Genomic DNA, 25964 nt, shown 5'->3' with positions numbered 1-25964 from the left:
CCCGGCTCATCATCATGATGGGACAGAGAGACTCTGTTCCCTGTGTTCAGGTCCAGAATCTGCTTTCTGTTCCGGAGCCCCGCTCACTATCCACCGGCTTCCTGAGCTAACACGGTGCACATTATTTGTGGAGGCATTTGAAGGACCGGATTTATGGTAAATCATCACCAATTTAACCCGGAGTACACATGCTAACCCGAAGTTAGCTAAAGTCAACTATCTTACAGCAAAAGAAAAGTGCCACCTACCGATCTCTGTGAAGCTTCAAATGCCGGACAAAGTTGGACGTCGTGGCATCTCCATCCGATATTCTCTTCTTGCATGTTTTACAAGTTGCAGTTCGTTTTTTAGTCGAAAGTTCATAACCTACGTAGCCAAAAGAAATTACTCGCGGAAGCATATTCGAGCGGTTATTTCTATTTCGTTCCCTGAGCTCTGTAACTTTGCCGCGTTTTTTTAAACGTCCAAATCCTGTTAATTTGATTGGTTGTGCTGCAGCTACGTACACATACATACATAAGGAGAGAGGAAAAACATAGTGACGGTCTGCGCATATTGATACGGAATGAGTGAAATTAATTAATGACGCCACTTTATAAATAATGTGTTTTAAATTTTAAGACTTTGAGTAAAAAATATCAAGTCTTTTCAAGTAAACAGCTTCAAGTCGAGTCAAGTCCCAAGTCAATGGCATGAAAGTCAAAGTCAAGTCCGAGTCTTTGAGCATTTTTTCAAGTCAAGTCTCAAGTCGTGATTTTAACGACTCGAGTCTGACTCGAGTCCAAGTCATGTGACTCGAGTCCCCACCTCTGATCTGTTCTGTTTCAAATCAAAACATGGGGGAAAAAAAAAAGTCAGGAAAACTCCTTTCACTCTATAAACTGAATAATAGCGAGCGTCCCTGTACTACTCATTAATTGTGTAATCACTTTGTTCTATGATTAAATGAATGAAGTGTATGGAGTTGACCCCATTGATATACACTGCTAAATATCAGAGATGGATTCCATTCCAGAGCTGTACTATTTAACAAGTCATCTACATTTCTTGGTTTTTTACCACTTGTGATGTAATCTAGTTCTCTGTTGGTTCAATGTCTGGCGAGTGAAAAAGTTACTTCATGACATGAATCCTGCTGATCTGGAGCCAACAGATCTGGAGCCAACAGCTCACTTGTCTGTGGTTGGCTTCTTGAAATGCACATTATCAAGATCAAATCCTCTTCAGTGTAAGGCAATTACTTTTTCAAGTTTTTTGGTGTATTCAATCTGAGCCATGATCCCAAGTATATAATAATAATAATAATAAGGCCTGAGATCAAAGTATGAGATCTCAGGCTCCACATGGCATTGAACAAACAAACGTTTTACTGACATTTCCTGACTGGATCGCTCTTTAAAAACATCATCTACTGCATCCATAAGAGCAATCTGTTTTTCCACAGAATGAATGATGTCACTCATTCAGGTCTGAACTTTTAGATCAGACCTAAAAGTCAGAACCAGTCTAGGATCTGACTTTTAGGGGTGCTTAGCCCCCAGTAAGGCTAAGACCCATGAAAAGATATTTGCTGGTGCAGTTTTCTAAATCTAACTGCTTATTTACATACATTCACAAACAGAATGAAGAAATATGTTGTCAGTAATTCATAGAGTAAACAATATTCATTTTACTCAAACATATACCTATAAAGAGTCAAATCAGAGAAACTTTAAATGTTTTCCAGAGGTGTATAAACTCAGTTTGAAACAGAATCTCAAGATCACATCATACCTGCCAACATTAATGAGACACAAGCAGCTGTGGAGAGACAGTCCTGGTGTGATCTGCTCTCCCAGAAATTAAAATCAAATCTACTCAAAACTGCATTTAAAGTCATTGAAGAACTTTTTCCTAAATTCATAGGATTAATAAACCTAAAACCAGTTTATTATCAAGGTAGAAGTTCAGGTTAATGACTAGTGAAAACTAGTCATTAACCTGAACTTTATTTGAAAATCATACTTAGAAATTTAATTACCCTTATTTTTATTTGAACATTATGCGGCTGTTGGCCTTTTTTACAAGAATGTTTGTCCATTTATAGAAAAGTAGACATGATGAGTCGAGTTTTACTATTTCAGTTCACAGTTCATGAAGTGGGCCTGTCATAGTTTCAGTACCAAACACCTTTTTGTTCACACAGAAACATCCTAACATTCTGTTCTGTTCTTTAGTTGGACATTATTTAAGTGACTCCAGAGAGATTTGGGAAATTAATGTATATAAGGTGTGAAGCCTTTTAATTGTCATAATTAAAGGCCTCACACTTTTAATTGTCATTATTATGACACTTTTAATGTCATTATATACAGTATATAAAAAAAAAATTCCCTTCTCACCCACCCATAAGAGCGGGTGGTTCTTATCCTCTGATAAGAACCACCCGCTCTTATCCTCTTATCCTCTGAGCTCAGGTCCTCTACCAGAGGCCTGGGAGCTTGAGGGTTCTGCGCAGTATCTTGGCTGTGCAAGGACTGCATTTCTGGACTGAGATGTCTGATGTTGTTCCTGGGATCTGTTGTAGCCATTGGTCCAGATTGGGGGTGACTGCCCCGAGGGCCCCGATGACCTTCACCTTCCAGGCCCTCTCCAGTTCCTCCCTGAGGCCCTGGTATTTCTCTAGTTTCTCGTGCTCCTTTTTCCTGATGTTGCAGTCGCTTGGTATTGCTATTCAATGGTATAATATTCAATGCTGCATTCACATTCTCAATGATCTCTGATGGTACTTCACTCAGCCGTTGTAATTGGCGCCGAGAAGGTCTGGTTGTCATTCGGGTCATGATTTTCTCTCTCAGGTCAGCAGCCGTCTCGTTCAGCTCTGATTCGCTCTGATTCGGGGGGCCGTGTATCCCCTGACTGGGTGGGGACTTAACTACATGTCACAGTTCTGACATCCAGGTTCCTCCTTTTTGCCGTAGCATTTGTGTTGTATCTCGTCAATCTCAAGTTGTGATAGCAGTTGCCGTTTGCGGATGTTGGAACACTGAGCTACTAGTTGTTTAGCGCTTAGTGTTGACTGGGGATGTCGAAGTAACCATTCCTTCACCAGTCTTTGCATGTAACCTCTCTGATTAGGGTTACTTGAGTAGTAGCATTCCAACAGATCCACATTTTCATCTCTCGCCCATTTCCGTCTTGTTCCAGTAGCCCATTTGTCATCAAGGTGCTCTGGTTCCCCAACACCTGACGCAGACCTTGTTTGGCCGGGCGACGTCTGAGCCGGCATGTTATGCATTTTTGTGTCTCTCATGGTATGAGGTAGGCAGTAGCTTGAACGGTCTTGCCTAAGGACCCAGACTATACTGATATACTGATGCCTTATCTATTGAGCTATCCAACCAGCTATATATATATATATATATATATATATATATATACAGTATATATATTTTTATATATTATTATATAATAATAATATATAATAATATATTATAATTATATATTATTATATATATATATAAGTTAATATATATAAGGTGTGAGGCCTTTTAATTTTAATTGTCATAATTAAAGGCCTCAAACTTTTAATTATGACATTAAAAGTGTCATAATAATGACACTTTTAATGTCATTATATATATACAGTATATACACTGCCTGGCCAAAAAAAAAGGTCACCACCAAAAAATGGTCACACTCTCTAATATTTTGTTGGACCGCCTTTAGCTTTGATTACAGCCCGCATTCGCTGTGGCATTGTTTCAATAAGCTTCTGCAGTGTCAAAGGTTTATTTCCATCCAGTGTTGCATTAATCTTTCACCAAGATCTTGTATTGATGATGGGAGAGTCTGACCACTGCGCAAAGCCTTCTCCAGCACATCCCAAAGATTCTCAATGGGGTTAAGGTCTGGACTCTGTGGTGGCCAATCCATGTGTGAAAAAGATGTCTCATGCTCCCTGAACCACTCTGTCACAATGTGAGCCCGATGAATCCCGGCATTGTCATCTTGGAATATGCCCGTTCCATTTGGGAAGACAAAATCCATTGATGGAATAACCTGGTCATTCAGTATATTCAGGTAGTCAGCTGACCTCATTCTTTGGGCACACAATGTTGCTGAACCTAGACCTGACCAACTGCAGCAACCCCAGATCATAGCACTGCCCCCACAGGCTTGTACAGTAGGCACTAGGCATGATGGGTGCATCACTTCACCTGCCTCTCTTCTTACCCTGATGCGCCCATCACTCTGGAACAGGGTAAATCTGGACTCATCAGACCACATGACCCTCTTCCATTCCTCCAGAGTCCAATCTTTATGCTCCCTAGCAAATTGAAGCCTTTTTTTCTGGTTAGCCTTTCTGATTAGAGGTTTTCTTACGGCTACACAGCTGTTCAATCCCAACCCCTTGAGTTCCCTTCGCATTGTGCGTGTGGAAATGCTTTTGCGTTCACAATTAAACATACTCCTGAGTTCTGCTGTTGTTTTTCTTCGATTTGATTTGACCAAACGTTTAAGTAATCGCCAATCACGATCGTTCAGGATTTTTACCGACCACATTTCTTCCTGGAAGACGATGGTTCCCCACCATCCTTCCAGTTTTTAATGATGCGTTGGACAGTTCTTAACCCAATTCTAGTAGTTTCTGCAATCTCCTTAAATGTTTTCTCTGCTTGATGCATGCCAATGATTTGACCCTTCTTAAACAGACTAACGTCTTTTCCACGACCACAGGATGTGTCTTTTGCCATGGTTGTTTAAGAAATGAGGAGTTACTCATTGCATCAGCTGGGGTTAAATAACTTGTTGCCAGCTGAAAGATGCCTATGCAGTACTTATCCAATAGGAGGCTTGTACCTATTTGCTTAGTTAAATCCAGGTGGCGACTTTTTTTTTGGCCAGGCAGTGTATATATATATATACATACTGTATATAATGACATTATATATATATATATATTATATATTATATATATATATATATTATATATATATATATATATATTATATATATTATAAGGTGTGAGGCCTTTTAATTTTAATTGTCATAATTAAAGGCCTCAAACATTTAATTATGACATTAAAAGTGTCATAATAATGACAATTTTAATGTCATTATATATAATACAGTATATATATATATTATTATATAATATAATATATAATAATATATTATAATTTATATATATATATATATTAATATATAAGTTAATATTATAAGGTGAACACTTCCAGCTCTGTTAGAGGGTCTGTGGAAAACACATCCTGTTTTCCTGGAATCACTTTCCTCAAATACAGACACACACACACACATTGACAGAATTCAATTGAAGCAGACAGCCTTTCGTTTCCCCAACAAAATTCCTAATGGATTACACACTTGTTTGAATTAGAGTCTTTGTGAGGATCTACGAGGCTCAGAGTGAATTTCCTCAGAAAAAACTTAGATGTTACACAACTGCTGTCGTTTTCTCCATTTCTAACTTCTGGAATATATTTCTGAGTCTATAAATGTTGTGTAGTGACTATGAACATTTTAAATTTGATATTTAGACAAAAGCCGTTTTAAATTTTTTTAAATATAATTGTTAGACTCTCAAAACATGCAAAGCCTTGTATCTAATGCCGATGCCTGAACACCTTTGTGCCTCAATGTCTCCTCCCCCTCTTGATTCAGCAGCCAAACAAAAGACACGTACATGAACAAACTTCGTTTTGTTTTGCTGAGATTTTAACAGTCAGCCAAGCTGGGAAAGAGGTCGGGGAGAACCACAGCTCCAGAGATCCACTCGGCTATAGGTCTGGACCAGAGGGAGGCATTCGCTTCTAGTGTTGGGTAAAATCATGAAACCGGAGTCTTTATCCATCTTTCCGTTTATCTTTAAGATCTAAAAATTTATGTCAGAGTAACAACAGTAAAAGAAATGTTAGAAAAGAATTTAATTAGAAGATTTACACATAAAAAACAAATAGAAAACTGGTAGATGATCCGGGTGGCAGCGACTCGTCTCATGCTGCCACTCGTCTCTGAGAGGCGAGTCGGTGTTCGTCGTCTGTTGCACCATGTTGTGATACTCGTCCAGTTTGTCTCGAACTTTGATGTGAAGCTAAGAAAAAAAAAAAAAGAAAGAATATTTCCTGAGTTACACTCGAGCAGGGAAGTGGGTAAACAAAAAGCTGGGATGCAAACAGGAAGTGACTCACGTTGCCATGTGTTTGTGTCTCGCTCAAGGCGTGCAGAAGCTGATCGATGGCGGTGTACGGTAGCCAGGCGGGCGGCGACGTGGCTGACAGCGGCCTCTGGAGGGAAAAAAAACAAAAAAAAAACAGGAACAATAAAAAACATTAAATTACTCTACCAAAAACCCTGACAGCAACGGCTGAGAGAACCCGTACCTCAATCCCAAAGTACTGATGTCCACGGCCGAGGACGGCGTCCACGTACTCCAACACGAGCTCCGCGGCTGATTCTAAGAGGTCAAAGTTCAGCAGGAGACGCAGCAGTGAGGGAGCGTCCACACACTAGAAAATATAAACAGGGTATCCACAGATAAACAAATACACAAGGTAACCACAAATTACACAACAGGTAAATATACACACACGTTTTAATTGGACTTTCATGTCGCACCGATCACCGATGGACTTCAGTTCATTCAGAACATCTAAAAAATCAATAAACCGATGAACCGAAGATTGTTGAGGTCAAATAACAGCTCAGCTGTTGAAAAGTGTAACCCCGCCCCCTCTCACCTTGTAGGACTGCAGTAGCCAATCAGGCAGCGGCACACCATGTGACAGCAGCTTGTGGATGACGTGGCGGTGATGCTGCCCGTTGGTGGAGGGATACCTGTCCAGGTAGGAGGCCAGCAGCCGCCAGGCCTCGTCTGTGGCACTGAGAAAGAGGAAGAGTCCCAGTGGTTACAGATCAGTCTGCAGTTCTGCTGCTTATTGATCAATTGATTGATCAGTGATTATCATAGAGCTAGGCAATAAATCAATAATATATGTTGTGACAGACATGTGACCAATATCAAAAGATATGATATGTCTGATAGAATGTTTAATAATTTCACTGAACTCTGAGCCAGAACTGTACAGCATTCTGGGAGATGTAGGCAGAGGTAATCTCTCACGGTCGGCAAAACATGGTGAGTGGCAACTAACTCACTCATTCTTTGGTTACCTAGCAACAACCTGCTGAGTAACTTGAAGCAGTTTCATGTTTCACCACAGTGTCTCATATCTGACTACAAATAAAAACCAGTGTGGAGTGAAAGGAGAACAAGAGAAAAACAACTAGAGGAAAAACTGGATAAAGCATGACAGATCATGTCACCAGGTTGGCAGAATTTCAGATATTTAAAACAAAAAAACCTCATCAATAATTATCAATATCAACCGATATCAAACACATATGGTGACATGTTTTTCAGTCATATCACCCAGTCCTAGATTATTAGCAACAACGCACCTGGACTCTTTAGTGTTAACGACAGAGAGCTGGTTAGCAGCCAACCAGCTCCAAGCTTCACTCTGAGGCTCCTCCCCCCGGACTGCAGCTGGATGCATCTGGACAGGTAAACAACAAGGCAGGTAATCAGACACGGAGAGAAGAGCAGGCGGAGGGAGCAGGTTTTCCTGTGAACCCACTTGAAGGCCAGGGCGTCGAAGATAGGACTCAGATCCAGTTTGAAGATGCGACTGAGCGACAGAGCAGAGTCGAAGAGTCCAGTTTGGACCAGGAGCAGAACCAGCTCGACTGCAGACGCGCTGCCTGGATCAGAGAGTGACAACCATCAGTCGGTCGATCAACAGTTCAGGATAAATTGATTACTTCATCAATTTATTCTCAGCTCATCGCCGCATACCTGCGATGGCTGCTGATGGCGGGTGGTGCTGAGCCAGCGTGAGGCGAGCTCGGGACAGGAAGTACTCCTTCTCCAGGTCATGGAGCTCCAGGATGTCCACTTGTCGCCTACCTGCAGCTGCAGAAACACACTCAGGATTCACACACTTCTCCCGCAGTAACATGCAAGTACATTTGACGCATCTTCAAGTTTTCAAACTGATCTAGAACCACACTTTGGAGATAAAACAATACAAATGAATTAAAGAATACATATCATTTTTACTGTTAATAACTTTTTGTGGCACTATTCCACAGCAGGACAGAGTAAACTAAAATACAACATTTTATGTTTTGAAAAGTCTTTCTTACACACCTGACAGGACTGAGAAAGTTACAAAAAAAAAAACTCCAAAAAAAAATGGCTTTTGCTAACTTTTTTCGCATTTAGCAAATATAAATAATTTTGTTAATTTTAGCTAAGTTAAAACAAGAGACATTTGGTTTGATTAAACTTCAGAGTGAGGAAAAAAACATCTACTATCTTTAATTACTTGGTTTAAATAATGTTTCCAAATTAAGACTTCATACAGAAAGCAAGCACTTTCCAAATCTTGAAAGACTCATCGAAGCTCAAGCTTTTTCAAGGATTTCAAGCAAGGTGCTTGAAATCCTTGATTTCCTTGAAATCCTTGATTTCAAGCACCTTGAACCCTGGACTCTGGATCAGCTCCAGACTCCCAAGCCCACTCACAGGACGGCACCTCACCTGGCTCTGCTGGAAACTCTCCATCTGAGTTCCTCTTTGGAGACGCTCCGGGTCGCTCGTACTGCAGTAGAAACACAGTTAAATGCACACACACTGCTGTGTTACTGGGTGTGAATGTTGCTGTGTGTGTGTGTGTACGTACTGTGCTCCCGGACACCGGTTGGACGATCCAGGCGTATTCGGGCCTGATGAGGCGCAGACAGTTGAGCGCAGCGAGGTAGCAGTTCACCTGTTTCTGCAGACCGAGTCGAGTTCGAACCTCCCGGCCGAGACGCATCCCAAACTCAAACATGACTGTCCCCGCTGAGAGACAGACAGATGGACTCACATCAGTGGTTCTGGCTTTAATTTTAGTGCTAAGAGACCAGTGAGACCAGTCTAGCACTGGGACTAGTTTAGAGCAGGGGTGCCCAAAGTCGGTCCTCGAGGGCCGGCATCCTGCACGTTTTAGTTCTCTCCCTGGTGGTAGTAACAACCTTTTCAGCATGTCAATGTTCTTCTTAGGCCTCTAACGAGCCATCATTTGGTCCAGGTGCGTTAAACCAGGGAGAACTAAAACATGCAGGATGCCGGCCCTCCAGGACCGACTTTGGGCACCACTGGTTTAGAGCAAAGAGAGCCTCTGAGCCCAACCTTTCCTGTAGTTGTGTCGGGTGATGTGGAAGGCGTACAGAAGCTCGTAGTAATTGTGTGTCAGCAGATCCAGACCGCGAGCACGAGACTCAATGATGCCGACCACCTGGGGGTCACATGACCACAATGTCAGATCTGAACCATGGTGTAGCTGCAGCTTCATGACAAACACACGGGTCATATAAGATCCGCCACCAGCAGAAGAAAATGACCAGAAGATCCATGTGGACCATTGAATCCAACTTGATCAGTAGGAGGAAGGAAACTACCAAAAGTTCAAAAATCACTCCCCATACCCGACGGTATCCGATCATTAATGATCATCAATGATAACTGATCACCGCCAATTTTTGTGGTAGTATCTAAGTTTTGAAAATGTTAGGTCTCACCTCATCATATTGTTTATTGTGATCAATTTCTAATCATAAGAATTTTGATTTATTATTGTCACAATAAAGTCCAATTAATGATGTTTAAAATCCCCCAAAACTGCCCGTATTGTCAGGGTTGTTATTTTTACTACTTTCTCAGTAGACAGCAATAAAATCAAATTTGAAAATAGGATTAAATGCAACTATCATGTGCAGGTTAGTGACACAAATCACACTTTTTTATGTGACTGGTGTCCTAAAGACATGCTATAAAGAACGTTTTTTTTTCCAGAACAATACTTGTGTTTGTTGGGCTGTAGTTGCTATACAGTATATAGTTCCCTGAAAAAGTAAAAAGTTCTTATCGTCACGTTTATCGTTGTTACAATAGTACCAGAAAATATTGTGAAAATGTTAAATCCACCCGCCCCTACCTCATCATGCAGGTTCATGTAGGGAAACTGGACCAGGTCCTGCAGCTGGGAGCGTTCGCAGAGCACCACGACCAGCTGACGGAGACAATCCAGCTGCCTGGAAAACAAACAGGAGTTCAGCTGTTTCCCATGTAAACTGGATCTGATTTTAATCAGGACTGGTCTGCTGAGACTTAAACGACATAAACACGAGCAGATCGCTGGGATCCATCAGAAGATCACACACAAACAAAGCTTGATCTGAAACTGGGAGAGATCCGCTCCCCCAGGTTCTGTGCGTGCGTCTGGACGTACATGCTGCTGTCGGGGTTCTGGGTCAGAGCTTCATAAGCTTCACTGTTGTGTCCCAAATCCAGGTGATGTTTGAAGATTCTCGTCCACAGCGCCGCCTGCGGGCAGATACACACGCCAGCATGTTCACCTGTTCATGCTTCCCACCTGCAGCAACAGGCCACGCCCACATACCTGACAGTGGACGTCATCGTCTGCTTCTGCTATGGCCAGGGAGGCGAGCTGGATGACGAGCTCAGGAAGACCCACGTCCTCCAGCAGCCGCAGCACCTGATCACACACAGGACAGGTGAGTGTGATCTCATGCAGGCGGTCCTGCAGCGGCGACACACCTGAGCGTTTTTACCTTGTTGTAGTACTGCAGCCTCGGACTGGCCGCCGCCTCCTCGTCCTCGCTGCCTGTCAGCTTCATTAGAAACTCCTCCCTCTCCACCTCTGTCGCCGCCTCCTGGAAACACCGCAGAGCCTAGGGCCACGCACACACGACAGGAAGTGATGTCAAGATCTCAGGTAAGCAGGCTGAAAGGTTATGGAGGCAGCAGAATGTTCCCCCTACCTTCTGGCCCTCTCCGTTGGCCAGGTGACACTGAGCCAGCATGAAGCGGCAAGAGCCGATGTTCACCTGACACCAAGGGCCAACCAGACGCACGAACTCCTGCAGGGGGACAGGAGGGACACGTGAGACAAAGGCGAGGAGGAAGATGTGTTCTGTGAATCGAAAGCATCAAACCTTTGCCTGACAGAAACACTGCAAAAAGACAAAGCTTTACCAAGTAGTTTTGGTCTAGTTTCTAGTGCAAATATCTTAGTAAACTTCAAATAAGACAAACTTACAAGTAACTTTTCAGCAAGATATAGAGGCTTGTTTTAAGTAAATAATTTCTTAATAAAGAGTACTTGTTCCATTGGCAGATTATTTCACTTATAAAGAGACATTTTCCCCATGTTATAAGTTAATGCAAGTACTTTTTCATCAAACAATTAAGGAATTGTTTTAGTAAGATTTTGTGTTTTTGCAATGAAAGTCCCGCAAGAAGCAAATAAATAAATAAAATGCATAAAGATGAAATAGGTCTGCCACAACAAGATGTACCAATTTACATTTTATTGCCTTAATTTTAGATACTTGAATTTAAAATTTTGTAAGGTCGCACAGACCCCCCACAGAGACATCAGAACCAGCAGGACCTGATTCAGCTTGATTAATCAAACAGAAGCTGGACCAGATGTGAAGATCATTTGGGTCTGTTCTGTTCAGACACAAACCCGACTCACCTGCAGCTGAGTAAACTGACAGTTGGCCATCAGACACTCTGGGAACTGGAAGCCAGGGTTACTGGGCCAGCTGGGACAAACCAGTTAAGACAAACACTCAGGAACAGAAGGAATGTGAGACTCGCTCCTCGTTCTGATGAAGGATACAGAAGCTGAGCCAGCAGCTGGACAACAGTGGAGGTCATGTGAGTCCAGAGGAGCGGAGAGTCGGGGTGCTGCTGGGAAAATATCTGGGAGACGATGATCCTTCTGGCTGCAGTCTGGTAGAAGAGCTCCAGGACCGTCTGAGGGTTCAGCACTGCAGAGACGGTTCGGATCAAAGCAGAGTCAGAGAAGTCCACTTCAACCTGAACACAACCTTTAGCAATCCCAATGAGCCCAGACTGTCTTCCTTCATGGTTTTACCAGAATGCAACAGCAGATTAATCCTTTCATTCAATAAATACCAACTATGAATAAACTTGATATTTAGCTGGATCAGAGCAGATTTTTTGATTTCAACGTTTTCAAACTGCAGCTCAGATCACTAACTTCAGGGACAAACTTCTCCCACAGGAAGAAAGAAGCTCAGAGGTCGACCTGTTTTTACTGAACGATAAATCAGCCCTGAAGTTATCGTGACAAACAACGTTTATGTCTTGAAAAAATTCTTGAAGTAATGTAATGCTAATGGTATAATAATGCAAGTACACCGTCTCAAAAATAAATAAGCTTTCAATTCTAACCAACACTGGAACTGGAAGACATTTAAAATACATAAAATAAATTAATAAATGAAACACTAAATAAAATAGACACTGAAGTCTCCGGAAAACAAATTGTCTTTCAAAAATACAGCTAGTTGGTATGAAAAGCAATCATACAAATGGAAGTGAATTTACCGTGCGATTAATTGATTTATTGCTTATTGCAGTAGGCCTTCTTAGAGGGAGCAGCCTTTGTGAGTGTGTGTGGTTTCTGACCTGATCGACCCGTCGATATGCTCGGTGTGTCCGACAGCTCCAGCGCTGTGAGGTGCTGCAGGTTCACATCTCTGAAACAACAACAGGAAGTCAGGGAGAGTCGTGCAGGATCTTCTCATCGGCGTACCTGTGTGTCTGCTCATACTCACATGGTGTCCATGGGAACGGAGGAGGCGAGGCTCTGACTGACGTGTTTGAGAAGGTGGTAGGAGGAGAGGAGGTGGGAGGTCCGCGGGATCAGATCCTGCTGGAGCTGCAGCAATTGGTTTCCACCGCCCAGAAACACCTGGACACACACACACAGTCAGCATGCAGAACAGATGAGGCAGAACCCTGAGCACACCTGGTCCACAGGTAACATCACCTGTTATCACACAAAGCAGCTGTTGGAAACGTGAATCTCTGTGTTAGCCATCAGCTCCAACCATCATAAATGAATCAGGACATTTATGTCTCTTCTAAAGTTGCTTTATTCAAAACAGAAGAAACTCTCAGCCATTTTCTGAAAGAAATGATTAGTCAGCGACTTTAAGTGTAACGTCAACTACTTTGGAGCTGCATGCATGTGATTAACTAATGATTATATTAGTAATTGATTAATCTATTGGTTATTCTGACAAGTAATCAAATGAAAAAATTGGCACATTTTGCAGGTTTTTCCCTTTAACCACTTCAGGCATTTTTATACATTAGAAATATGTTAAAAATAAATAATAAACAACTCAATTCCTTTTTTAAATAAGAAAATATGTTTTATTTTGTCTAAAATGCAACTACATAACTCTCCTTTGTGAACGCTTGGTCATTTAAAGCAAAGGATGCATCTGCAGTTAAAAATACTTCCAACATCAACGTGTGAAAAGTCAAATACAGCATAAGGTTGATCTGTTGATTATTTATTGCATTAATAAGTGGATAACAAAAGGTGCTTAACATGAGATTTTTTCTTTTCTTTTTTTTTTTACAGAATTTCAACCAAGTGAAGCATTTGAGTTCTGAGTATTTCCAGAATTTTTTAAAATCTTAAATGCAAAATGTATTTTTGAGTCTGTATACTCCAGTTAACTATTAATCGATTACTAGGTTAGTTGATTATTTCAATAATCCATTAATGGTTTCAACACCACATGTGACGCTTCAGGTTGAACGTACGTTGTCTCCGAAGTGCAGGTAAAGCTTCTGCAGTATGAGCAGGTCTCTGCAGAACTGCGCTCGGGTCATGGCCATGTGGCAGACGCCCTGACAGATGACGGAGACGGCGCAGCTGCTGCCGTAGAGCTGAGACAGGCTCATCCTGACGTTCAGACCTGCAAGACACAGAGCAGGGATTACAGGATTACAGACGGGGGCGTTCACACCCACCAAACGCCCCTGTCTGCGTTTCGGGCCTTCTACCTGGAGCGACAGGCCCGTCTCCGCCCAGCTCAGAGTCCGTCTCCAGGTCCAGCTCCCTTAGCAGAGCCACCATGGCTGCTATGGGACTCCGGATATCCTGAAGTTTGTTCTGGATGTCTTCGATCACGCCATCTCTGCAGAAGAAAGGGCAATAGTTTGTTAAGCTCTTAACTGATTGGAACCACCAAAGAGTGGAAAATGTGTCTGATCTGGTCGGGTTCAGAGCCTGGCCTTCCCGTCAGGTGACCTACTTGTCGTTGCACACCATGTTTTCCAGGACCAGCTCGGCAGCTTTCTCAGGAGTCTGGAGGTACTCCAGAGCTTTCTCCATCTCGTACGCCATCTCTGCAGAAACGGCGTCGCTGACGAGCCGCAGAGTCCGGACCAGCTGCAGGATGTCTCGGGCCGCGTCGGGATCTGAGGGAGGACAGGAAGAACAGGCCGTGTGAACAGAGGAATTCATATTAAAACACGCAGAGCCGAGACATTCATCTGTGCAGCAGTGGTTGGTTACCGTCGCTGATGGGCGTGTCCTCCTCAGACAGCAGGTACGGATCGAGGGACAGGTACAGGTGATCCACAGCGAAACACGGCAGCAGGAACGAGACGAAGCCCTGAAGCAGAGACAGGAAAAACAGATCAACCTTCGACCTGTTGACCAGCTGCCACTACCGACAGATCTGATTGGACCAGCTGAGCAGAGACACCACTGCAAAAAACACACAAAATGAAGATCTACTTTCTGATCCAAACATCTTATTACACTGGAAATAAGACAAAATTAACTTCATATTGCTAATTAAAAAAAAAGTACTAGTTATAAGTACAATAATCTGCTAGTGGAACAAGGCTATTTTCCATATTATATGTTGAATTGTTTTTTCCACTGGCAGATTATTTAACTTATAACAAGTAGTTTGTTCTCAATATTTAAGTATTGACTTAAAACAAGATCCTGTAGCTTGCTGAAAAGTTACTCGTAGGATAGTTTTGTCTTATTCCAAGCGTACCAAGATGTTTGTACTAGAAACTAGACCAATATGTGGTAAGATTTTGTGTTTTTGCAATGCTGTGGTGGGGTTACATTGGTCAATAAACAATGTAACTTTTTTATATCTGAACTTTACTTTCATTTCAAGTGGACTGAAAAAGAAAGTTCAGTTGCTTTACATCTTAACACACAACTGAGCTTTATGAACAAAAATAGTGTTGTTCAGAACAGGCCCTACTGGGATATTTAGGATGCTTACCCTAACCCCTTACCCTAACCCTTACCCTAACCCTTACCCTAACCCTAACCCTAACCCTTACCCTTACCCTACCCTAACCCTACCCTACCCTAACCCTACCCTACCCTAACCCTTACCCTAACCCTAACCCTAACCCTAACCCTACCCTACCCTTACCCTAACCCTAACCCTAACCCTAGACGATCTCTCGAGGCCAAGTATGGGCCCCATACCTCAAATACTTTTTGAGTTATCGAGCTTGTCCGAACGCGTTTTCTGGTTTTCATCCTATATCCTAACCCTAACCCTACCCTACCCTACCCTTACCCTACCCTACCCTACCCTACCCTACCCTACCCTTACCCTAACCCTAACCCTAACCCTTACCCTACCCCTAACCCTAACCCTACCCTAACCCCTAACCCTAACCCTAACCCTTACCCTAACCCTAACCCTTACCCTAACCCTCCTAGCGAAACTTGAAAAATCAATGGGAGTCTATGGCAGCTATAGGAAGGGGAGGGGCCAGGGCCACCAAACTCGGTGGAGACCTGGAGGGGGTCGAGACATGTATACACAACCGAGTTTGGTGACATGTCATCCTACGGTTCGGAAGTTATGGAGCTTGATCACTTTTTTTTTTGTATGGGTGTCTATGGCAGCTATGTCAACGGAAGGAGCCACAACCACCAAACTTACAGGGTACGTGGACATGTTCCCAAGGACTCTCGAGGCCAAGTATGGGCCCCCTACCTCAAATACTTTTTGACTTATTGAGCTTGATCACACTCATTTTCTGGTTTTCATCCTATATCCTACCCTTACCCTAGATTCTTCACTTAACCTAACCTCACCCAAGATTCTTCACTTACCCTAACCAAACACAAGATTCTTCACTTAACCTAACCTCACAGGAGTAAGAACGTCTCACAAAAACCTCTCCCAGGAACACTCTCCAGGCACTCGGGACACTCCAAAACACACTCTGGTAAGGTTCCCCCAAGTACATATTTTCACAACACTTTGTGCAATTTTCAGGATTTTCACCAACACTGGCCGCACTCAGGGCTACGCCCTGAGCACGGACGAGGCACCTGCCGCACTCAGGGCTACGCCCTGAGCACGGACGAGGCACCTGCCGCACTCAGGGCTTCGCCCTGAGCACGGAAGACACTCCAACAACTCCAATTTTACTTCACCCAGGAACACTCTCCAGGCACTCGGACACTCCAAAACACACTCTGGTAAGGTTCCCACAAGTACCTATTTTCACAACACTTAGTGCGATTTTCACCACCATTTTCACACATCCACCAACCCTGGCATATCACACATCCCCGCACTCAGGGCTACGCCCTGAGCACGGAAAACCGACTCCCAGCTCGATCCGACGCTCCTAGCGAAACTTGAAAAATCAATGGGAGTCTATGGCAGCTATAGGAAGGGGAGGGGCCAGGGCCACCAAACTCGGTGGAGACCTGGAGGGGGTCGAGACATGTATACACACCGAGTTTGGTCAGGATGGCACGTGTACTTTTTGACTTACAGAGCTTGCTCACTTTTTTTTTTATATGGGTGTCAATGGCAGCTATGTCAACGGAATGAGCTACAGCCACCAAACTTACAGGGAACCTGGGTCCCCTCCATGGGTCTCTCGAGGCCAAGTATGGGCCCCATACCTCTTTTAGTTTTTGACTTATTGAGCTTGCTCATCCGACTTTTCTGGTTTTCATCCTATATCCTAACCCTAACCCTTACCCTAACCCTAACCCTTACCCTTACCCTAACCCTAACCCTTACCCTAACCCTTACCCTAACCCTAACCCTACCCCTAACCCTTACCCTAACCTCTCCCAGGAACACTCTCCAGGCACTCGGGACACTCCAAAACACACTCTGGTAAGGTTCCCACAAGTACCTATTTTCACAACACTTTGGGCAATTTTCAGGATTTTCACCAACACTGGCCGCACTCAGGGCTACGCCCTGAGCACGGACGAGGCACCTGCCGCACTCAGGGCTTCGCCCTGAGCACGGAAGACACTCCAACAACTCCAATTTTACTACACCCAGGAACACTCTCCAGGCACTCGGGACACTCCAAAACACACTCTGGTAAGGTTCCCCCAAGTACATATTTTCACAACACTTTGGGCAATTTTCAGGATTTTCACCAACACTGGCCGCACTCAGGGCTACGCCCTGAGCACGGACGAGGCACCTGCCGCACTCAGGGCTACGCCCTGAGCACGGACGAGGCACCTGCCGCACTCAGGGCTTCGCCCTGAGCACGGAAGACACTCCAACAACTCCAATTTTACTTCACCCAGGAACACTCTCCACGCACTCGGGACACTCCAAAACACACTCTGGTAAGGTTCCCACAAGTACCTATTTTCACAACACTTAGTGCGATTTTCACCATTTTCACACATCCACCAACCCTGGCATATCACACATCCCCGCACTCAGGGCTACGCCCGTGAGCACGGAAAAACCGACTCCCAGCTCGATCCGACGCTCCTAGCGAAACTTGAAAAATCAATGGGAGTCTATGGCAGCTATAGGAAGGGGAGGGGCCAGGGCCACCAAACTCGGTGGAGACCTGGAGGGGGTCGAGACATGTATACACACCGAGTTTGCTCAGCTTGCCGCTTATACTTTGGAAGTTATCGAGCTTGTCCGAACTCGTCCGATGAATGGGAGTCAATGGCAGCTATGTCTTAGGAAGGGGCCACAGCCACCAAACTTGCAGGGTACGTGGGTCCCCTCAGACGATCTCTCGAGGCCAAGTATGGGCCCCATAAGTATTTTACTTTTTGAGTTATCGAGCTTGTCCGAACGCGTTTTCTGGTTTTCATCCTATATCCTAACCCTAACCCTAACCCTAACCCTAACCCTAACCCTAACCCTAACCCTAACCCCTTCCCTAACCCTAACCCTTACCCTAACCCTAACCCTTACCCTAACCCTAACCCTAACCCTAACCCTAACCCTACCCTAACCCCTTACCCTAACCCTTACCCTAACCCTTACCCTAACCCTAACCCTAACCCTTACCCTTACCCTAACCCCTACCCTACCCTACCCTACCCTACCCTAACCCTTACCCTAACCCTAACCCTAACCCTACCTACCCTACCCTACCCTTACCCTAACCCTAACCCTAACCCTAGACGATCTCTCGAGGCCAGTATGGGCCCCATACCTCAAATACTTTTTGAGTTATCGAGCTTGTCCGAACGCGTTTTCTGGTTTTCATCCTATATCCTAACCCTAACCCTACCCTAACCCTACCCTACCCTACCCTACCCTACCCTACCCTAACCCCTTACCCTAACCCTTACCCTAACCCTTACCCTACCCTTACCCTAACCCTTACCCCTAACCCCTAACCCTAACCCTTACCCTAACCCTAACCCTTACCCTAACCCTCCTAGCGAAACTTGAAAAATCAATGGGAGTCTATGGCAGCTATAGGAAGGGGAGGGGCCAGGGCCACCAAACTCGGTGGAGACCTGGAGGGGGTCGAGACATGTATACACACCGAGTTTGGTGACATGTCATCCTACGGTTCGGAAGTTATGGAGCTTGATCACTTTTTTTTTTGTATGGGTGTCTATGGCAGCTATGTCAACGGAAGGAGCCACAACCACCAAACTTACAGGGTACGTGGACATGTTCCCAAGGACTCTCGAGGCCAAGTATGGGCCCCCTACCTCAAATACTTTTTGACTTATTGAGCTTGATCACACTCATTTTCTGGTTTTCATCCTATATCCTACCCTTACCCTAGATTCTTCACTTAACCTAACCTCACCCAAGATTCTTCACTTACCCTAACCAAACACAAGATTCTTCACTTAACCTAACCTCACAGGAGTAAGAACGTCTCACAAAAACCTCTCCCAGGAACACTCTCCAGGCACTCGGGACACTCCAAAACACACTCTGGTAAGGTTCCCCCAAGTACATATTTTCACAACACTTTGTGCAATTTTCAGGATTTTCACCAACACTGGCCGCACTCAGGGCTACGCCCTGAGCACGGACAACACACATCCCCGCACTCAGGGCTACGCCCTGAGCACGGACGAGGCACCTGCCGCACTCAGGGCTTCGCCCTGAGCACGGAAGACACTCCAACAACTCCAATTTTACTTCACCCAGGAACACTCTCCAGGCACTCGGGAACACTCCAAAACACACTCTGGTAAGGTTCCCACAAGTACCTATTTTCACAACACTTAGTGCGATTTTCACCATTTTCACACATCCACCAACCCTGGCATATCACACATCCCCGCACTCAGGGCCTACGCCCTGAGCACGGAAAACCGACTCCCAGCTCGATCCGACGCTCCTAGCGAAACTTGAAAAATCAATGGGAGTCTATGGCAGCTATAGGAAGGGGAGGGGCCAGGGCCACCAAACTCGGTGGAGACCTGGAGGGGGTCGAGACATGTATACACACCGAGTTTGGTCAGGATGGCACGTGTACTTTTTGACTTACAGAGCTTGCTCACTTTTTTTTTATATGGGTGTCAATGGCAGCTATGTCAACGGAATGAGCTACAGCCACCAAACTTACAGGGAACCTGGGGTCCCCTCCATGGGTCTCTCGAGGCCAAGTATGGGCCCCATACCTCTTTTAGTTTTGACTTATTGAGCTTGCTCATCCGACTTTTCTGGTTTTCATCCTATATCCTAACCCTAAACCCTTACCCTAACCCTAACCCTTACCCTTACCCTAACCCTAACCCTTACCCTAACCCTTACCCTAACCCTAACCCTACCCTAACCCTTACCCTAACCTCTCCCAGGAACACTCTCCAGGCACTCGGGACACTCCAAAACACACTCTGGTAAGGTTCCCACAAGTACCTATTTTCACAACACTTTGGGCAATTTTCAGGATTTTCACCAACACTGGCCGCACTCAGGGCTACGCCCTGAGCACGGACGAGGCACCTGCCGCACTCAGGGCTTCGCCCTGAGCACGGAAGACACTCCAACAACTCCAATTTTACTACACCCAGGAACACTCTCCAGGCACTCGGGACACTCCAAAACACACTCTGGTAAGGTTCCCCCAAGTACATATTTTCACAACACTTTGGGCAATTTTCAGGATTTTCACCAACACTGGCCGCACTCAGGGCTACGCCCTGAGCACGGACGAGGCACCTGCCGCACTCAGGGCTACGCCCTGAGCACGGACGAGGCACCTGCCGCACTCAGGGCTTCGCCCTGAGCACGGAAGACACTCCAACAACTCCAATTTTACTTCACCCAGGAACACTCTCCACGCACTCGGGACACTCCAAAACACACTCTGGTAAGGTTCCCACAAGTACCTATTTTCACAACACTTAGTGCGATTTTCACCATTTTCACACATCCACCAACCCTGGCATATCACACATCCCCGCACTCAGGGCTACGCCCTGAGCACGGAAAACCGACTCCCAGCTCGATCCGACGCTCCTAGCGAAACTTGAAAAATCAATGGGAGTCTATGGCAGCTATAGGAAGGGAGGGGCCAGGGCCAACCAAACTCGGTGGAGACCTGGAGGGGGTCGAGACATGTATACACACCGAGTTTGCTCAGCTTGCCGCTTATACTTTTGGAAGTTATCGAGCTTGTCCGAACTCGTCCGATGAATGGGAGTCAATGGCAGCTATGTCTTAGGAAGGGGCCACAGCCACCAAACTTGCAGGGTACGTGGGTCCCCTCAGACGATCTTCTCGAGGACCAAAGTAAGGGCCCCCATAACGTATTTTACTTTTTGAGTTATCGAGCTTGTCCGAACGCGTTTTCTGGTTTTCATCCTATATCCCTAACCCAACCCTACCCGACCCTTACCCCTAACCCTAACCCTTACCCTACCCTAAACCTACCCTAACCCTTACCCTAAACCCTTACCCTAACCTAACCCTAACCCGTACCCTAACCCTACCTAACCCTAACCCTAACCCGAACCCTAACCCTAACTACCCTAAACCCTAACCCTAACCCTAACCCTAACCATTACCCTAACACCTAACCTAACCCACCCTTAAACCTTACCCTAACCCTTACCCAAACCCTAACCCTAACACTCTCCACGCCTCGGGACACTCCAAAACACTCACTCTGGTAAGGTTCCCACAAGTACCTATTTTCACAACACTTAGTGCGATTTTCACCATTTTCACACATCCACCAACCCTGGCATATCACACATCCCGCACTCAGGGCTACGCCCTGAGCACGGAAAACCGACTCCCAGCTCGATCCCGACGCTCCTAGCGAAACTTGAAAAATCAATGGGAAGTCTATGGCAGCTATAGGAAGGGGAGGGGCCAGGGCCACCAAACTCGGTGGAGACTGGAGGGGGTCGAGACATGTATACACACCGAGTTTGGGGAGGATGGCACTTACGGCTTGGGAGCTAAATACGATGGAGACGATTTTTCAAATGAATGGGAGTCAATGGCAGCTATGTCAAGGGAATGAGCTACAGCCACCAAACTTACAGGGTACCTGGGCACCCTCCATGGGTCTCTCGAGGCCAAGTATGGGCCCCATACCTCTTTTACTTTTTCAGCCAAATACGATGAGACGACGACTTTTCTGGTTTTCATCCTATATCCCTAGCAAAAGATAACCGTTGGACTCTTTGGTTGTGTCTTTTGAAGACACATAAGCCCCCACGCCACGACAAGGCAGGAGTCCATGTGGGGGAAGTTTTTTTTTGGGTTTTTTTTAGGGTTTTTTTGTTTTTTTGGATTTTTACATTTTATATTTTTTTTGGTTTTTTTTTATTTTACGTAAGCTTCTATCTGAAGCAACAAACTAGATTTGAAACAGCATGCAATCTTTCAAGAAACATTAACAAAACACTCACAAATGGTAGAACAAAATAGTTGTAGTAAACAATAACCCACTAATAATCATGCATCATGAGACGCTCTCTTTTCTTTCTGAATGCTTCAGAATTTCGCACAGCAATATCCTGTTCGTGGCATTTTTTCACATACATCTTGTATGCTTCCCTGGAGCTGACATTTTTGTCAAGATTTATGTTTTCTTCCTCAGCAGCAGACCATGTTTGCCAAACTCCAGCTGGATGGGTGCGAGGTTTAGATCTTGCCATTGGCTGAACACCATCTTGGTCTTCAACTTCCTGAACATCTTCGAATGGCTGCTCCTCCACAACCTGCTCTGGTTTTTTCACCACACTCTTGGGAGTGACTGGCACTTGTACCCTGTATGGGATGTCCTCCTTCAACTTCCATACGAGGAAGTTAAACACTTTGGGGAGGTTGAACTTTGATTGTATCTGCCACCTTTGGAGAAGTGCCTGACTTACGGTAGGACTGAGGTCTCCCAGCAGAGTTCTCAGTTGGCTGTAATCGACATAGTCCCCATTCATGATCATGCCGACACAGCTCACGAAAGTCAAGACATTGAGTTGCAGCGTTCCTTTGACTCTCGAAGGAATCCTTTGGAGCACCTTGTCCATCCACAACATACCATGGTCGCGGTATTTCTCCAGATTCCTTGAGTAACTCAAGGAACGACGCTCTATCTCTGTGCAGACCTGAAGGGTGGCTGTTGCGACCTTTGAAAGTTGCACGTTATGGCCCTCAGACTCCAAAACGTAATAATCTCGGGTGTTCCAGAACATTTTTTTGGAGCCACGGATATCGCGGAACTTTATAGCTGGAAAGAACCGCAATCCCTCGCTGAGGAATCCCTCGACCAGGCACTTCTTGACATCCCTTTCGTTCTCCACCATCATCTGACGTGCTCGTCCGAACGTAAGTGGTGCCGGAAAGCTGTCTTTCGTGCTGAGATCTTCACAAAAAACCTCAAGGTCGATGGAACCAGAGAGTCGACCTGGTGGACGTTCACCTTTCAGGTCAGCAAAGGGGATGTCTGAGTTCCTTCGAAAGATGTCACACAGCAGAAGGTGCACAGCCCTGACACCTAGAAGAGCTGGAGTGGCATCTAGGGCCTGGCAAAAGGGAAAGATACGTTCCAGCCGCAATGTCTGGAGTTCGTTACGTGTCCAATGTTGTAACGGAGGAGGTACCTCGCCAGCACTTGCAGCTGAGTGTGGAGCCAACCCTATAAACCCTCGGGTGTGAGTGAGGCTGTGTGGGTTCACAGTGTTGGTGCCAAGGCTCACACTCAGCTGGAAGTCGGAGGGTGAGAGGGGATGCCCATAGAACAGCTCTTCCAATGCTAACTCAAGCTGGAAGGATTTCCAGCAGGGGTCATACTTTGCAACACCCTCGTTTTTTATAGAAATGTCCCTGAGTTGCTTCACAAAGTGACCAAGGACATTTTGTAGTGTTGATTGGAGGCCGTATTCGAGACCCGTGTCCTTGAAAGGGAGAACCAATGCGTTCTCCTGGAAAAGCTTGTACACTTCCTTCATGCAGAAGCCATCCACGGGATCGATCTCGGATGGAATTTCGCCACTCTCGAATCTACGGACATGCTCTATCCTTAGGCCGAGTTGGGGTGACTAATTTCTCTTTCAAGTCCTCCATATGATTAATATAGCCCAATGCCCTTGACTTCAGTGCACGCTCAAACTGGGGGTGAGACATCCGGCAGGTGGCCATTATACCGGTGACTGGGTGCTTGTATGGTTGTCGTACATGGACATGTGGTGATTCCACATAGAACTGCACGAATGTGAGCTTTCCCTCAGCACTGATGAGGTTAAGCAGCGCTTGGTGGATGCTCAACTCCAGGTGGTCCAGATTACTCTGGTAATTGGTGGCCTCGTGGATCCCCAAGACAGAGTACAGGGATCCACGAGGGCCTACCAACTCCTGAAGTCCAAACCTGGAGAAGAGCAGGTGGATATCTCGGTCACATGCTGTAATGCTACAGGCAGTGTGGACCGAGAGACTGGCTACACTATGTGGAGCAACAAACTCAGTGACATCCAAGACATCCTCATCCTTATGACCAAACGCCGTGATGTAAAGAGCAGGCTTCAAAATATCTGTCTCACTTATGCTCTTCATGGCTTTGTCTAATATGTGAAGTATGTAAAACATGTCTCTCTTGAGCACATGGTATTTGCTTGTGTCAGTAGAAATTTGTTTTTGGAGAGTGGGCCTGCCTTTGTCCTTCGGTGATGCACCCTGAAGCTCCCTCTGAAATTCACTGACAATACAGTTAAACATCTCACATGCATAGGTTTCGAAAAGATACCTCTTCTTGAGGCGAGTGTCAGGGTCAGTCAGTGATTGGGGGGTGAAAATAATTGATAAGTGGTAACCACCATCAATGTATGCGATCGTGTACCCAAGGCTGTTTCGCAACGCGCTCAAACCAGCTGGGGTACACTCTTTCAGGTCCACATGCTTTTTGAGAAACATATAACAGTCTTTCAGCATGTGGACCTGAACCTTCGGAAGGAGCAGGTAGTGGAATGGAGCTACGAGTGCCGTCGCATGCTCCAGCTCCACCACTAACCCGTCAGTATCAAACCTGAAGAAGAGATCCTCTTCAGGTTCGCTGACAAAAGTGGGATGAAACGACATCCGGATGTCGGCTGCCAAAAACTCAGACACTGTGGAATACTCGGAAACAGCCTCGCTGAGTGTTCCGGAATTCAGACAGCCAACCTCAGCAATATCACACAGTGAGCTTGCCATCTTCACTTATCAAGTGCCGGAGTGGAAATGAGCAAAAAGGTGAGTGGATGAAAGGTAAGTGAATGTATGTGTAATGTTGTGCAAGATGTTGTTGCTTGTGTGCCTTTTTGTAAAATGAACAAGGTAAATGTATGTGTAATGTAAATGTATGTGGAATATAAATGTATGTGTAATATAACTGTATGTCAAAACTAGTTAAAGCTGTTTTCTTGAGAGCTGTAATGTTCTATGGAAGAGCTGAGTGAATATGCATGTGCACAGGTCGGCTGCTGGATGGCAAATGACACTTTACAATGTGTAGATGTACTTGTGCAAAACACAGACTTCACTGAATGATGTGCACAGTACAGCAGTTAAGTTGTAAATGAAACAGATAACTGAGTGTACTCATAATTAGTAAGTGCAAAGTTATATTACTTACACAAGTTAACAAAGTAATGTAATATGTTGAAATTAAACATGCCCTTTACAAGTTAATAGATATATATTACTTTTTCTCTCTCTACATATGCAAAGTGTTGGACATGTCCAAAATGTCCAAATATTGTCCCCTTACCCAAAATTACTTACTTATGCTAAACCTGAACCCTGGGTCCAACATGTCCAACATGTCCATATGTCCTAAATGTCCAAAAATGTCCAAATATTGTCCCCATCCCTAAATTTGTCACTTATGCTAAACCTGAACCCTGGGTCCAACATGTCCAACATGTCCCCATGTCCAAAATGTCCAAAATGTCCAAAATGTCCAAAAATTGTCCCCATCCCAAAATTAGTCACTTATGCTAAACCTGAACCCTGGGTCCAACATGTCCCCACGTCCAAAATGTCCAAAATGTCCAACATGTCCCCATGTCCAAAATGTCCAAAATGTCCAAAAATTGTCCCTATCCCAAAATTAGTCACTTATGCTAAACCTGAACCCTGGGTCCAAAATGTCCAACATGTCCCCGATGTACAACATGTCCCCATGTCCAAAGATGTCAACTTACCCAAGATTCTTCACTTACCCTAACCAAACCCGGGTTAGAAAGTCTCCCAAAAACCTCTCCGCGGACCACTCTCCAAGCACTCGGGACACTCCAAAACACACTCTGGTAAGGTTC

General features: G+C 45.0%; 1 protein-coding gene across 1 annotated transcript; it reads right to left on the bottom strand.

The window, feature by feature from the left end:
* Window positions 1-5907: 5907 nt before the first annotated feature.
* LOC116711009 (nuclear pore complex protein Nup160-like) lies at window positions 5908-24858 on the bottom strand. Its single transcript, XM_032550380.1, is given in 28 exon segments — window positions 5908-6034; window positions 6037-6091; window positions 6189-6284; window positions 6381-6506; window positions 6738-6879; window positions 7459-7531; window positions 7534-7556; window positions 7638-7761; window positions 7856-7972; window positions 8603-8663; window positions 8745-8905; window positions 9236-9341; window positions 10041-10137; window positions 10335-10429; window positions 10506-10601; window positions 10678-10797; window positions 10888-10986; window positions 11607-11676; window positions 11754-11904; window positions 12569-12639; window positions 12718-12854; window positions 13721-13875; window positions 13964-14097; window positions 14215-14380; window positions 14478-14631; window positions 22329-23645; window positions 23848-24037; window positions 24506-24858. Coding segments are annotated over 28 exon segments (4530 nt in total). The 3' UTR covers window positions 5908-5993.
* Window positions 24859-25964: the final 1106 nt, after the last annotated feature.

This window comes from Xiphophorus hellerii, chromosome 2 (assembly GCF_003331165.1).
Source record: "Xiphophorus hellerii strain 12219 chromosome 2, Xiphophorus_hellerii-4.1, whole genome shotgun sequence".
NCBI lineage: Eukaryota > Metazoa > Chordata > Actinopteri > Cyprinodontiformes > Poeciliidae > Xiphophorus > Xiphophorus hellerii.
Note: the sequence above shows the minus strand (reverse complement) of the source record. Positions and strands in the feature narration are given on the sequence as shown.